The 14,859-nt window shown below is 45.0% G+C and overlaps 1 protein-coding gene across 1 annotated transcript in view; it reads right to left on the bottom strand.

The window, feature by feature from the left end:
- Positions 1–14,859, bottom strand: part of LOC144753957 (E3 ubiquitin-protein ligase TRIM39-like) — a 382,422-nt gene that overhangs the window by 202,726 nt on the left and 164,837 nt on the right. Inside the window, exon 4 of the mRNA XM_078641478.1 lies at positions 12,034–12,056. Within this exon, the coding sequence (XP_078497604.1) occupies positions 12,034–12,056 (23 nt within the window). The remainder of the gene's footprint in view (positions 1–12,033; positions 12,057–14,859) is intronic.

Genomic DNA, 14,859 nt, shown 5'->3' with positions numbered 1-14,859 from the left:
GAAGCCGTGGCAGAGACCTGAGGAAAGTCCAACATATAAGCCATTGGCATAATCCAAGTGCGATGTAATTAATGCTTGGACTATTGTTTTCCTTGTATTACTGGGTAGAAAGTTAATGAGTTTTTTTACCATCCTTATTTTAGAAAAACAGGCGGCAGATACCGTTTGGACTTGAGTGTGAAAGGAGAGAGCCGAGTCCCACCTAACTCCAAGATTCTTTACGGATTCTTTGGGGTTGGGGGGTGAGCTTAAATCATGTGGCCACCACAAGTTGGAATCTAGCCGGACGATTGATGGAAAAAAAGGACCTCTGTCTTTCCCGCGTTAAGTCGGAGACAGTTGTTATCCATCCAACTTGCAACTTTACGCAAACAATCTTTTAAAGGATCAAATGTAGTGTCTGAGATGTCTTCATATGAAAAGAGCAGTTGTATGTCATCCGCATATGAGGTGGCTTTGATTCCCAACTGGGCGATCAGCTCGGCTAAAGGAGAAAAATAAACATTGAAAAGGAGGGGACTCAAGGAAGAGCCCTGAGGGACTCCCCACTTGAGCGGGCGACTGTCGGAGGTGAAAGGGGGGGTAAACACTGCCTGGGTGCGATTGGACAAGAAGGATGACACCCATTTCAAGGCCTGGCCTTGGATACCTATTGAGTGAAGGCGGTTGAGGAGAACAGAGTGAGAGACGGTGTCGAATGCTGCTGATAAGTCCAGCAGCACCAACACCGCCCTCGCCCCAGTATCTAATTTCCATCGGACGGCGTCCGCCATCTCAATCAGGGCCGATTCCGTGCTGTGGCCCTGTCTAAATTCATGCTGTGAGTGATGGAGTGACCCTTGAGCTTCCAGGAAATTCGCTAGCGGCTGTTGTACCAGTTTTTCTAGTACCTTCGCGGGTGCTGGCAACAAAGAAATGGGCCTGTAATTAGCTGGCTCATTAGGATCGGCGTCTGTCTTTTTCAGGATAGGGATAATACGCGCGTGTTTACACGAGTCCGGAAAGACGCCAGTACTCAAGGAGTCATTCCAAATACTATTCAGAGCTGGATTGAGTATTGGAGCCAGGGATTTATATTGTTAAGACTGGCCAGGGGTCCGTTGGCGAGCCAGATCTACAGCTAGAAAGTTCGGCAAGTGAGAGATCAAGGGGTATTTTGGCGAACTCTGAAAAAATCTGAGAGGGAACTGAACGGGATTGTATATAGACCATGGGGTCATCAGCAGTATTGGTAGGTTTTTTGCAAGGAAAAGAATCATAAATAGTAGCTATTTTTTCCTCAAAAAAGTCTGACAAACGGTTACAAAATAATTGAGATACCTGGGTCTGGCGTTTAAGGGCTAAGGGATTTGTAAAAGATCTAACTGTATTAAAAATTTCCCTAGCAGAGCCATGGGCCTTGTTAATTTTCTCCTTTAAGTAAGCTCTTTTGTGAACTAAGATCTTTTTCCTATAATTTTTAAAAGCAGATTTGTATTCCAGTTTACTATCTGTGGAGTATGATAGTCTCCAACGTCTCTCCAGATTTTTAAAGGCAGACTTACATTTCCGAAGTTCATCTGAGTACCACGGTGAAGAAGGGGCAGAACGGTATGTTTTGATCGGCCTAATTGGGGCAATGGAATCTATAGCCGAAGTAATCCAGCTATTAAATTTGATCAGCCTGGAGTCTAAATCGTTAGCCTCGCTGGGGGTCGTCGATGCTAGTTGCACTCGTAAGCTTTCTGGACTAATCTTGCTCCAGTTATGTCCAAATGTTTTAGCTAAAACTTGAGGCCTTACTTGCTGGGGTAAAAGAACAGAAAAGGGAATAAGATAATGGTCGGACCAAATCACAGGATAAGGATCATCAGTGATAAGACCGGCATGGTTGGAACATATAAGATCGAGAGTATGACCCGCTTTATGCGTAGGACGAGAGATCAGAGGATTTAATCCACCAGCAGAGAGTGTGCTGAGAAAATTGGTACTTATTGGATCAAGTGCATCTTCCACATGAAGATTAAAGTCACCAAGCAAGGTGAAGTTAGCATACCGAAGGCTAGCCTGGAGAACATAATCCAGAAAGTCTGGAAGAAATGCGATTTTAGATTTGGGGGGGCAGTAGACTAGTAAACCTGTGAGAGTGAGATTAGCAGCAATTTGTATGGAAAAGGGGAGGGCTTCTATGGCTTCTATCTGTGTATAGGGGAAGGAAGCAACAGTCCAAGAGGATCTATAAAAAATGGCTACACCTCCACCACGTGTAGGAGTTTGTCTATTAGCACAAAGAATACGATACTCTGGAGGAATAGCCAGAGTCAAGGCGGGATTTGTTTCGTCCCCTAGCCACGTCTCAGTTAAAAATAGAATATCCCAATTATTATCCGAGAGGGATTGAGCTATGTCCAACGAGTGTTTGACAAAAGAGCGGCAATTAATAAGGCCTGCCTTGATGATAGTGTTTTTATGACAAGATAGGGGGCATTGAAAAATGGTTTGAGATGAAATAACAGTCACAGAAGTGCTATCTGATAGGTTCAGGTTACAGGGAATGCACGGAAAAGTGCGGGTGGTAAGGGCAGAAGGGATGTTATTGAGAAAATCACAGTGATGTGGCCTTAAATTAAGTAGAGTGCTTCTGTCATACCTGAGTGAGGAAGGTGTAACCAACTCGGCATGATGAATAGCCACGGCCGCGGTCTGGTCGCGGATGGGCGCAGATGGGCAGTGATTCTGTCCCAGACAAACCCAGCGGCCTCACTCACAGCCCTAGTAAGCGAGTTCTCCCGCTTTACCGAGGTATCGGGATTTAAGGTAAACCTCCACAATTCGCCAATACTAAACCTCTTCCTGTCCCCCACCACCGAGGAGGCCCTGGCTAGGCAATTCACATTCTCCTGGGCTAGCCAGCATATAACATACCTAGGGATTCTCCTGGCACGAACACTTGCCAAAACTCTAAAATCCAACTATATCCCACTCCTCAAACAGACTACCAAAACCCAAGTTTCCTGGACATGATCGGGTCTCTCCTGGGCGAGCCATATCGCTCCAGTCAATATGACAATTATGCCACGTATACTCTACATCTTTCAAACGATCCCCTTTACCCCACCCCCGGCTACATGGAGGAACCTTCAACGTGCCACAAATGGCTTCATCTAGGGTGGTAAGCAACCGCGTCTCAGTTTTTAACAGATTACAAAGACTAAAGTCGGAGGGGGAGTAGGGGTCTCGGTAGTATCACTGTATTTCCAAGCGTCCCAGCTACACTTCATCCCGAAGTGGAATCGTCCCCTCTCAGAGAAATACTGGACGTTCATGGATCAGACGATAGCAGGACTAAATATCTGGCGGGAGTTCTGGCCTCCATGTAAAAATAGTCATAGAAGGGGTGGTATGCACACCAATGCTTTACTCTTTACATCAACGTTTGAACGGTCGACAAAAGATTGCGTGCACCCTGGACCTGTGCCTTGCCCACTGAAATAGAACAATACTGTGGGAAGCGTAACATACGCTCCACATCCAGTCACACTGCGTAAAGGGATATATAATCCTCTTTATGAGTCCACATTACTTTTTCTTCATTAGAATCCATTTGACTCCACTTTGTTTTTCACAATCTTTATACTTTTTCAGTTAATCCACATATACGTTGTCTTGCATTTTAAATGCTTCCCATGCTCGAGAGGTGTCCATCCAGACCTCTTTAAGAACACGATCAAAAATGCAAGATTCGTTTCAGACAGCATTTCTTTATTAGAACCCAAAGCATTTCGGGCTTATGTAAGCCCTTCGGCAGGAGTAACTGCAAGTTAACAATTCAGAAAAACACATCATTACTGAATGATCTTTTATATAACCTATAAACATTCATCATGATTCCACAGTTATATTCGTAATGTCGTGCGTAAACAAACTTAGTTTCCTTCATGAGTATCTTCACAGTAAATCAACAACGCAATTACTTAATACCATTAATACTAAACCTATCGTCTTGCATCCCTAAACTATCCCTTATTCTCCCCACTTTTGTGCCTCAATCACTTATAGTCCATTGTGCTCTACCACGTTCACATCCTCACCCACCCACATCACTAAAACCTCTCACTTGCACGGTCATATTCTCTGATCCATCAAACTCACCCTAATCCCTCATATTCCACGCGCCAATCACTCGTCCTTCCTCAGCGCTAACCGCTCCCTAATTCCCAACCCATTCATACCCACTTTCAGCCTCCCAGTGAGTGCGCTCGTAACATTCTCCATCCACCGTAATTACCAAAAAACACATACCTGCTAGAACAACATCCTTCTCGTCATCCCCCATCGTGTTACCTTCTCTACATAAAACCGTCTATTTAAGCCCCATACTGCAACCAAAACTCTACCCCTCTTTGTGCAATATACTTAAACACGTGACACAAACCACTCCACAAACTAATCTCTACTTCAACTCCCATAATCCATCATAATAACGGTCCTAAATCATTAATCAAACAACTGAAAATAACCCAAATTAGTCGTACGAGTCGCTGTTGCTCCAATTCCAAAAACGCCACGAATATAAACAGTCCATGTGTTCATTACTATATTGTAACCGCCTTGAAGATAATAATCATTGCTCTGTGGAACATGCTGTATTGTCGTACATGTAGGTAGGAATCTAAGAAAAAAAGTTTTTTCTCCTGATTTCTCTGTTTTTCAGGTGCAAAACCAACAAAGGGCAATTGTGTGTAAGATAATCATAGAAAGGGTGGTATGCACACCAATGATTTACTCTTTACATCCATGTTTGAATGATCGACAAACGATTGCGTGCGCCCTGGACCATAAATATAGGGCATGGGGCTGTACTCCTCTCCTGTCACGGCAACAACCGTGAGTGTCTGGGACACAACGGTGACTCGCCACTGGCTCACCTCCTTCCCTTTCTCCGATGACCACACTGATTGACAATCCAGACTTTTCTTCGGGGTGTAAATCTAAGCCTTTTCAGCTGTGGCGTGAGAAGGGCTGCAAAAGGGTAGATTCCCTTTTTGACCAGGAAGGAATTATTCTTTTTGACCAGCTTCAGGTAGTTCCCAGCTGCGGATTACTACAAGTATCATCAAGCATGTCACTGAGAAACCTCTCCAGAGATGAGACCAGGGGCCTCACGACGGCTAACTCAGTTTGAAAAGTGACTTGTTACTAAGGACAATGACAAACTCCTCATAACAGAACTTTAGGCTTTCCTCTCAACAGACTCCTCTCCTGCGAAAACCAAAGGGCAGATAACATGGGAGGAAGAAATAGGCAGACCACTTACAAACAAAGAGTGGCAGGACATTTACAGATCACACCATACAGCACACGACATTCCAGGTGCAGAAGCAGCATACAAGGTAGCTAAGTACTGGTATTTAAATCCGGCCCGACTCAATCACTGAAACAAAGACCGCCCATCCTACTGCTGGCGGGGTGTGGACAGACAAGCTCACTAGTGCACTTACTCTGGCATAGCCCCAAGTTAGAGAGACACTGGGATCTAATACTACAAGACATAAAGGAAGCCTTTGACAAAGATATTTCACGCTTCCCTGCCTAAAGCTTGGTAGGTCTCCCCAATTGTCTGACCTTTCCCCTGTGCTCCATGAGAGGAAGACAGATAGCATTAGCCCTGAATGACGCACGTCTAAAGTTGTTGGTCCACCGGGGCACCGAGAAAGTCCCACTCTTAGGCGGCTGTGGACGGTATTGGGAATAGAGCGACTATCTTTGGTGGCAGACAACAAAACGGATGTATAGCTTGAACTGTGGGCTCCATTTATCACTATCCTCAGTAAGGAGTTCAGAAAAGTGACTTGCCCCAAGCTCTTACAAATTTTATGACTCACTGACACCTGCCAACACTCTAAGCCAGTGGTTCCCAAACTTTTTTGACCTGTGGCTCCCTTGACCTAATCGGCAGTTGGCCGTGGCTCCCACCATTTTTTTACCACGCCCCTTTAAGAGAGACCCACGGCCCCCTCTGGATCCCACTTAAAACACTGGTTAAACCCCTCCATTCGTACGAAGAGGCCTCTGGTGTCCGTAGTAACCCCAGCCCCCCGGCTTTATAATGTGCTGCCACTATCACCATGTTGCAGAACAATGTTGAATGTGTACATCAGTTCTCATTTCTGACTTTTGTTTATTGAGATAATTCACCTTACAGGTTCTCTGTATTTCTCACTTTATTTCGAGGAGCTGAGGCAATGTGCCCTTTCTCCTGCCCTTCAGATGCCACGGAAGGGGCATAACGTTTAATAGTGCAGCTGGGCAGGGGCACCAGGGCCCAGAATTCTGAGGGACCCACAGCTCTCCGACCCCAACTGTAGGTGCTCTGTAACTGCCAACCCAGGGTATTAGGACCGTTTTCCGTGCATGAGCTAGGGCCCACGGCAGCTTTCGACAAGCTCAAAGACCACAGGCCCATCACTGCAGTGTGGCCATTTAGAACTTAAATCTCCTTCTCAGAAGAATCCATGAATAGTCCCTCGAGAGGCAACCTTTTACAATTCCAGTAACGGGCGTTTGTTTCTAGAATCCCCATCATGGTTGATTAACTGCCGGTTGCTGTCCCCCTACCTCCCTCCCACCGTGGACAGACTCTGTACACTGTTCAGGACTGCTCGAAGCTTCTGGAACCTATGTTTCTGACAAATATAAATATAACTCCTGCAGCTTGGATCGCCTGGCCTGACCCCTGCGCCATCAAATTCCTACAGGCTGTAGCGCTTCAGCGTGACCCCTGCAGGCTTTTAACTCCTGCAGCTCAGCGCGCCCAGCCTGGCCCCTGAGCACTGTAGAGCCAGCAGCCGGGCCCCTGCACCCATCTAAAGCCTGGTGTCTAGCAACCACCCTGACCCCTGCGGCCTAGAGTAGTCAGCCTTCTGCCTCTAAACCTTGCAATGTACACTCAGCTTAACCCTGTCCCCAACCTCATAATCCTGCCATTCGCTTACATTTGTTTGTGCTCTTGAAATTCAAGACAACGGTGACCTCTCAGCCAAATAAATATCAACGCGCTTTATCATGAAGCGCTTTCTGCCTCATAGTCACACTTGCAGCTTTGTACAGCTCTCCGAAATTAGAACCTTTCACACTGCACGCAGATTTTAGCAGCAGTTGCCTGACCAACACAATGCTCGACCAGCCTGTTACATGCACTCCCCCACCAGCACTGCGTTTTCACACATACCCACCAGGCGCGCAACACCCATTGTACTCAAAAGGCTTCAGCAACAACCCCCCTCCCACCCAATAGCCCCCCACCCCCCTCCCCCTCGTGTGTGGCAGCCCGGGATGAGACAGCTTCCCGGGCACACACACAGCCGCACCCGAGCACTTCACTGGTCTTTAAAAAGACCATTTGCATGCTAATGAGGCCTTGCTGCCGTTTCACCCCTCCACCCATCCCTGCAGCTTCACTCTGCCTATTGCTTAAGATTCAGCCCCCCCTCCCCCCACGAAATATTTGTTAAGCCCTCTCCCGAAATTTGGCTCTAGTTGCGCCTCTGATACCCACTCACTCCCTGTCCATTACTTGCTAGCATGCAATTTCCCACATTGCGCGAGCTGCGCCCCTGGCACCTCATTAAGGCGCACCAGGGTGTAGCGGCGCACAGTTTGGGAACCACTGCTCTAAGCCCTAAAAAAAACTGATTAAGAGTGAACAGGAGTCCCTGCGGGAGCTATGATAAAGGACTACTAAAGGATGCGGAGGAGATGGGAGATGTGGCAGGGAGAGTGGTCTTCTAACAGGTTCTCCCTGCATCTTTCCCTCTTTATTCTTCTCTTTATTTTCCTATAGTTCTATGCCATGTCATTAAGCTCAGTTAAATGATATTTTCTCTCCCATTACGTTTCACAAGGCATAGATCAAACAAATTGAGATAACAAAGCAACTTCTTGGATAAGTAGTCCATTGTAGCCCACTGTCTTCGCTGCCTGCTCCCGGGTTGTTGGCATTCAGCTGTGTCAATCTCATGACTGCTAATACCAATGTCGGCTACTGACTGTTCAATTCAAAATATCTTTATTCGATTGTTGTGTGCAATCATAAAAGTACAAGTAAATTACAAATATACAAGTTAAAAAGAGAATATATAAAAATACAGTAATTCATTGGATTCACAAAGACAATTACATTTTTAAAGTGCAGTTATAGTTATAAAGCATTTATAAAGTGCAGTTTATGAAATCATACGTTTCCTAATGATCATCACATTCCTTAGGTACAAAGCTGTTGTCGCTACAGATACATGATTATCTAGCGCTTGCATGCTAATCATCGCCGCACGGCAATGACGAAATCCTAAAACTCTTAAGAATGGCAATAGCACAGTTTTCCTCATATCATGATACAGTTTACAAAATAAAAATACATGAATGGTACTCTGGGGGGAGACATTATCACAGGGACAACATAGTAGATCGTGCGTCCAGTTGTTAATCATAGGGAAGCTAACCAATCTGTGGAAGATATTGAATCTGAAGCGTGAAAGTAAAAAATGCTCATAAATGTTATTTACATAAATTAAATAGGGCTGAATCTTAAAAGTTGCTAAAACCAATTGGTGCTGCTGGACAGAAGGTTTTAAGATCTCCACAGCAACCCGGTGAGATTCTAAGAGGGCTAAACACTCCTTTTTTAAATCTTTTCGTGAGATTTCTGAAATATCCAAGGGGTTCGTGAAGTATTCCTCTCTCCCAATATCTTTCAGAAAGTTAAAAACATACTTCACCCAAGGTATTTTGGTAGGGCTGCTGACTGTATAACTTACAGAATATTTTGATGCTGTGCTTATGTATAAACAAATAAAAATATTTATTACATAAAGATGTTCTTTTTTTTCCTATCGCTGTATACAGTATTTATCTTTGTAAGATGCAAAATAAAAATATTTATATATTTTTTAAAAAAAGAATAATGTAGCAACAGCCCGAGTACTGGGACTGACTGCCCCTGCACTGCAGTTCCAACAATAATATCGGACGTTCCGTGTTTACTCTTGGGCTGAGGAGTCCAGCAATGACAACCCTCCTAACCTGGCTCTTGCCTCAGCAGATGTATTGATGTTAAGGCAGGGTTGGGTTTAGAAGACTTCGACAACAGTGGACCCAGCCATCACTGTCCTCTGTGCGCCCTTCCACTTCATACCCCTCTGACTACTCCCGAACACCTCACCATGTTCTTGGAGGGGGATGGTCTCCATTTTGTAACCATTGGGAGGCGATCGCAATGGATTCCTGCGTCATCCATCTAGTCTGCTGGATAATTGCCCTTCTGTACCCACCTTCCGTGTTGGACTACTGAGATTCCTTCAGAGCATACCTGCTGACTCGCACCAACCTTGTTTTGACAGCAGTAGTCATTCCTTAATGGCAAAAGGGGTCATAGACGTGGTGCTTCCAGGGGAGATTAGTACGGGATTGTATTCCCTTTATTTCAATGCCCTCAATAAGTATGGTGGTCTGTGGCCTCTTCTTTTCTCCTCTTGCAGAACCTGTTCATCCACCAAGATGTGGAAGATTATGATAATTTGACAGGGAAACAACCTTTACAACGCAACTTTTACAACGCACTACCATTACAACGAAACTTTTACAACGCTTGTCATTACAACGCATACCATTACAACGCATACCATCACAACGCATAGTACCCTTACACTATCCAACACTTACCCTACTGTTGCACCCCCTGGAGTTAGAATAGTAATTTTTAGCCCTACACTATCCAACACTCACCCTACTGTTGCACCCCCTGGAGTTAGAATAGTCATTTTTACCCCTACACTATCCAACACTTACCCTACTGTTGCACCCCCTGGAGTTAGAATAGTCATTGTTACCCCTATACTATCAAATACTTACCAAACATGCGTTGTAATGGTATGCGTTGTAATGGTATGCGTTGTAAAGGTAGTATGCGTTGTAATGGAATGTGTTATAATAGTAGTTTTAGGAAATTCGTTGTAATGGCATGCGTTGTAATGGAATGCGTTGTAATGGATGTTGCGTTGTAAAAAATTCATTTGTAAAGGCATGGGTTGTAAAAGTATGCGTTGTAACATCAAACAACCATTTGGCAGTGCCCGTGATGATAAAGTGAAAATACAATTAGAGTGTGCAGATGACTTTCTGACCAGTGCTTCTCTCCTCAGCACCAAGACTATCTGTGCAGGTCGCTTTTCATCCTGTATTGACGATGGAAGAATGCAAACTCGCAGTTTCTGCTTTTAGACTGTTTGCTATCCCTGAACATTGCTTACTGTATATCTCTAATGTACAAGGCTGGGCTGTTTTACTTACTATCATGTTTTGGGAAGCTGGAACTGTTTCTAATTGCAGGAAGCCTTGCTTAAATTCTGCCTGTCAACCCGTAAAACATTAGGTTTGTACTAGCTCCCTCAAAGGGGAACTAGATAACCGCTGACCATGGAGATTTGAATATATACTGCCTGTGTTTTTAATCTGGTGACTGATATTCTCCATTGGTCAACACACTATCTTGGTATGTCTACATAAATCTGTTTTCTGGTAAAAAGGAAAAAAAAGAAAATACTTTGTTATATCTTTTGCCCAAGTATCCTGCTGTAACTTTGCGGTATAGTGTGGTGCATGCAGATGGCAAGGCAGTATATGATTGGCTAGTGGAGGTCTTTTCAAAACGTAAAAGGCAGCCATGTAGTTTTCAGCAAACTTTGGATGCATTCTGGGTTAGAGCCTGAGCTATAGATAAGTAGTAGGTTCATTGTTGTTCTCGATCTCTTACCACGTCATTAAAGTAATAATAGGTGGCAAAATTAATCATATTTTTCTATAATCTCAGATGACCTGATACGAATTCCTGATTTTTGGCAATTACTAACGGGGAATACTAAGTGTAACTATAAAGTGGCTACAGACACTCTGTAATATACTGTAATATATAAAAAGTGTTCATGAAAGTATTAACTGAAGACCACTATAATTGTGGTTTCCTTTGTTTTAAAGCTACACATTTCCTGATAGGTCTGCCGAACCATAGAAGGCCTGGGAACCATAATGGCTCATGTTGTACAGTGCACATTTTTTTGTAAACATAACCTTATTTTTAAGCTTGGCAAAGGAAGTGAGATTTTTGTCAGAAGAGTAGAGTTCGTATTTGTGGATATGAAAGATATCTTCCCTCTTTAAGTCATTCTATGCTTCCTTAGTGGACACCAGCATACTCTAGATGCTTTTCTTCCGAAACCAACTACTGATGGTAACATGAGCCTGCTACACTGACTGGTATTAAGAAAAAGTCTATATATATTGAAGCGAATTTTGCATGCATGTGGAGAAGCATACAGTGAGTAACATTTACAGGTCGATCCATGATTATGGCAACACAAAAAGATGATGAACATTGTCAAGTTCGATTTGCATATGGCTGGGTCCAAACTGGGGGTGGCTGGCAAGCAAAAGAACAATGTATTTAACCCAGATCTGTGTCTGGGGTGAATTCTTGACAATATTCAGCATTCCGTCCATCATCTTTTTCGGTTGCTATCCAGGATTATGCCGACATTTTCCTTGTCATTATGGCACAGGTGCTATCACGCAACCATATGAATTTACCCTGCCTGCTTATATTTGGAGCGCTCAGCCACCAGTTTGCTCAGACCTTCTTCCATGCTGCGAACCATTTAAAGATCTAGCAATCTAAAGCAGAACACAAACTTCAGGTTAAGATTCTTACTAGGCACCAAAAGTGGAAAGGACTTATGCTTTGGTAAAGTGTCCTTTACAAAAACGTATAGCATAACAAAACTTCAGGTGAAGATTCATACTATGCACCAAAAGTGAAAAGAAACCATGCTTTGGTGAAACGTATACCATAACTAGGTAGTGTGTGTGTGTGTGCGTGGGGGGGGGGGGGGGGGGGGGGTAGACAGTGGTGGCCGGTAGAGGGGGGGGGGGGGTAGGAGGATACAAAAAATCAAGCAGGAACAAAGACAAGTCTTGAATGCACATGGGAAGAAGACAACGTACCTGCTCAAGAGGATCTTCACCTCCTAGGGAAGAAAAGAGACAAAAAAGATAAATATCCACCCCCTGCAATGCTGAGCATTGATTTCCTTTGCGAAGAGACATTGAGCCGCTATTGGAGGACAGGAGGTTTTAATGACAGATGGGAAGACACATTCACATGCATCGAGTCACCAGACAAGGATCTGGATTGTGACTGAATGAACAATTACAGGACATTACACTCTGAACTATCATATTATTACTAGCCTATAAAGGATCATGTTGGCACAACATTTACCAAAGAGAAAGTACAAAGGTGCAAAGAGAAAGGTTTTAATCTGCTTCCTGGCAGTTACGGAGACGCCTTACAGAGCAAGAAACTATCTGTTCATGGGACCTTTTGTGATACCTTCATTATTAGCATATGTCGCAGGGTAGAAAAATGGATGCATGGGTTAAAGACATGGGCAAGAACTAGGAATAGCACACTGGCATACCAAGTTGCCGGGAACGCCGCCGCCATCCACAGAGGAGGACTCCAATCCCCTGCCTGCCCTGTATCGCGCCTGGAGGCGCTGCCATCGGCTGCCGCGTCCGGGGGCGCATAAATTGAAATTCGGCTCCCGCAGCGCGGGAACAGCTTACTTTGTTGCCTGGAACGCCGCCGCCATCCACAGAGGGGGACTCCAATCCCCAGCCTGCCCTGCATTGCACCTGGAGGCGCTGACGGCTGCCGCGCCCGGAGACTCATACATTTCAATTGAAATCGCGGCTCCCGCAGCACGGGTTGTGCACGGGCGTGCCTCCCGGGCCCACGGCTGGCCCGTCTGCGCCCATCAAGAGCCCGAAGGAGACCGGGCTGGGCCACCCCCCTGACATCACCATCTCTAACAGATACCATAGGTAAGCGAAAAAACCCTTGTAGTCAGGAGCGGGAGAATAAAAATGCCCAGGAACTCTGCTTCAATCCTCTCATACCTGACCTCAGCGACGGGGGCCCGAAATAAGGAAATTCAGAATGCAGAGGTCCAACTGGGTCTCACCCAAGATATACTGGGGAGTGCAAATGTAACTGCTACTGATAATACACGGACAAACCCTGTCCCTGATCATGGACCAAGGGTCAGGGGGGAGGCTGCAGATCACTCTGTGTTAGCCTGGAAAAGGGGATTTCCGTGATGAATGAGGAGGCCCTTAGAGGGGAGGGAGCCAGGCCGAATATCCCCCCGCCGATTATAGGGAAGAAGAAGGGGGGGGGAAAGGCTAGCCTTGCTGGACAGCTATCTGCCTACACGACCCTTAAGTAGGCTGGCGATTCTGATCCACATGTTGATACAGTTATAGAGAAAGTAATGGACATTTTCGCCTCACGGCTACAGCCCATTCTCTCGAACATATTAAAGACATTGTTATGCTGGCTAACATGTGAAAGGGGTCAAGGCCAAACTGGATAGCCTTGAGACCCATTTGGGGGCTACAAGAATTGCTTGTGTCCCTTCTAATCACAATTCCACTTGTCGGGCACAAACCTGGCCTGCAGGGGATAGTCTGGCGGAGGGAAATCAAAACCCACAAAAGCCTAGCTCTTGAATGTAACCCTGCTACTAATGCAGTAGTACCAACAGAGGGCCAGGTAATGTAACATACTAGTCGCATGACAGAGTCACCCAGAGGTTGCCTCCTAAAAGAAAATGCTCAAGTACAGAATAGACATCAAGGGATTGACGGGGCTATAAGCAAGATGAATATTAGTAGACTCCATCTACCCCCAGAAGCCACCCCCCTAGTTGCCATACTCACAGGGGTCCCCCCCACTGAAAGAGCATAAAGTACAATCAACCATGGAGTTGCTACGTAAAACCAAATATTGGTGTGATCAACTCCTTACCAGTAGGCCTCATATCGCCTCACACATTATAATGGTTAGACAAGGTGGGTGGGTTGGCCCAAAAACCAAACAGATTGATGGCGACTGCATTGTCGTCAACTTTGACAGTGCAGATATGGTGGGGCAGCTATTTAAGGGGGACCGCAGGAGGGGCATGGGGGCATTAGGGCAATGCCACTGGGATTCTTTTCCCATTCTCCCAAGGGGGTACTTGTATGGGATGTCCTGTCCCATGGGGATTGGCCCCCCTCGGAAATTCGAAATCGCCCTATTTTCAATCCCAATACTAGAGAGGCAATCTGCCCTGATGAGGCCCATCGAAGTCTAGTAGGTGTCGCGAAGACGCCATTAGGCGCCCGAGAGGAATTTGGGAAAAAACAGCTTACACTGTCAAAATAGATTCCTCCCATTGTCTACACTGGATGAAAATGAATGACTAGCACCCTTTGGCCAACAGAGTAACCTCAGTGAATATGATAAAGGACAGGGCTTAGAAGAGTGTATTATGCCTAATTGTAACATTATTAGTTGGAACATCGCGGGTCTAAGGCGCAAAAGAGATGACCCTAGGTGGCTGTGTCTGTTAAAAGAGTATGATATAGTTGGGCTTCAGGAGACATGGGACACGGTCAACAACTTCTGGGTGGGCAGTTATAAATCCTATTGGGTACCTGCGCAACCATGCCCATCGGGTAGGGCTAGAGGGAGTCTTCTTTTGCTCCTTTCACTTAAACTAGCGGGGGCACATAGGATGGTGGATGTGGGCTCTTATAATTGTTTTGCAACTGCATTTATTGATTATAAGTCAAACAAAGTGTTATTTGTAAATTTTTATAATTCAGGAGAAACTAGTTTTCTAAATGAACATCTATATAAACTCAAATGTTTTTTAAAAATGTACCGAATGGAACAAACCACGTATAATTCAATCATAATTATAGGCGATTTTAACATTCATG

Source organism: Lissotriton helveticus, chromosome 5_1 (assembly GCF_964261635.1).
Source record: "Lissotriton helveticus chromosome 5_1, aLisHel1.1, whole genome shotgun sequence".
Classification (NCBI taxonomy): Eukaryota; Metazoa; Chordata; class Amphibia; order Caudata; family Salamandridae; genus Lissotriton; species Lissotriton helveticus.
The sequence above is the reverse complement of the archived record's forward strand: the minus strand, read 5'-3'. Positions and strand labels throughout refer to the sequence as shown.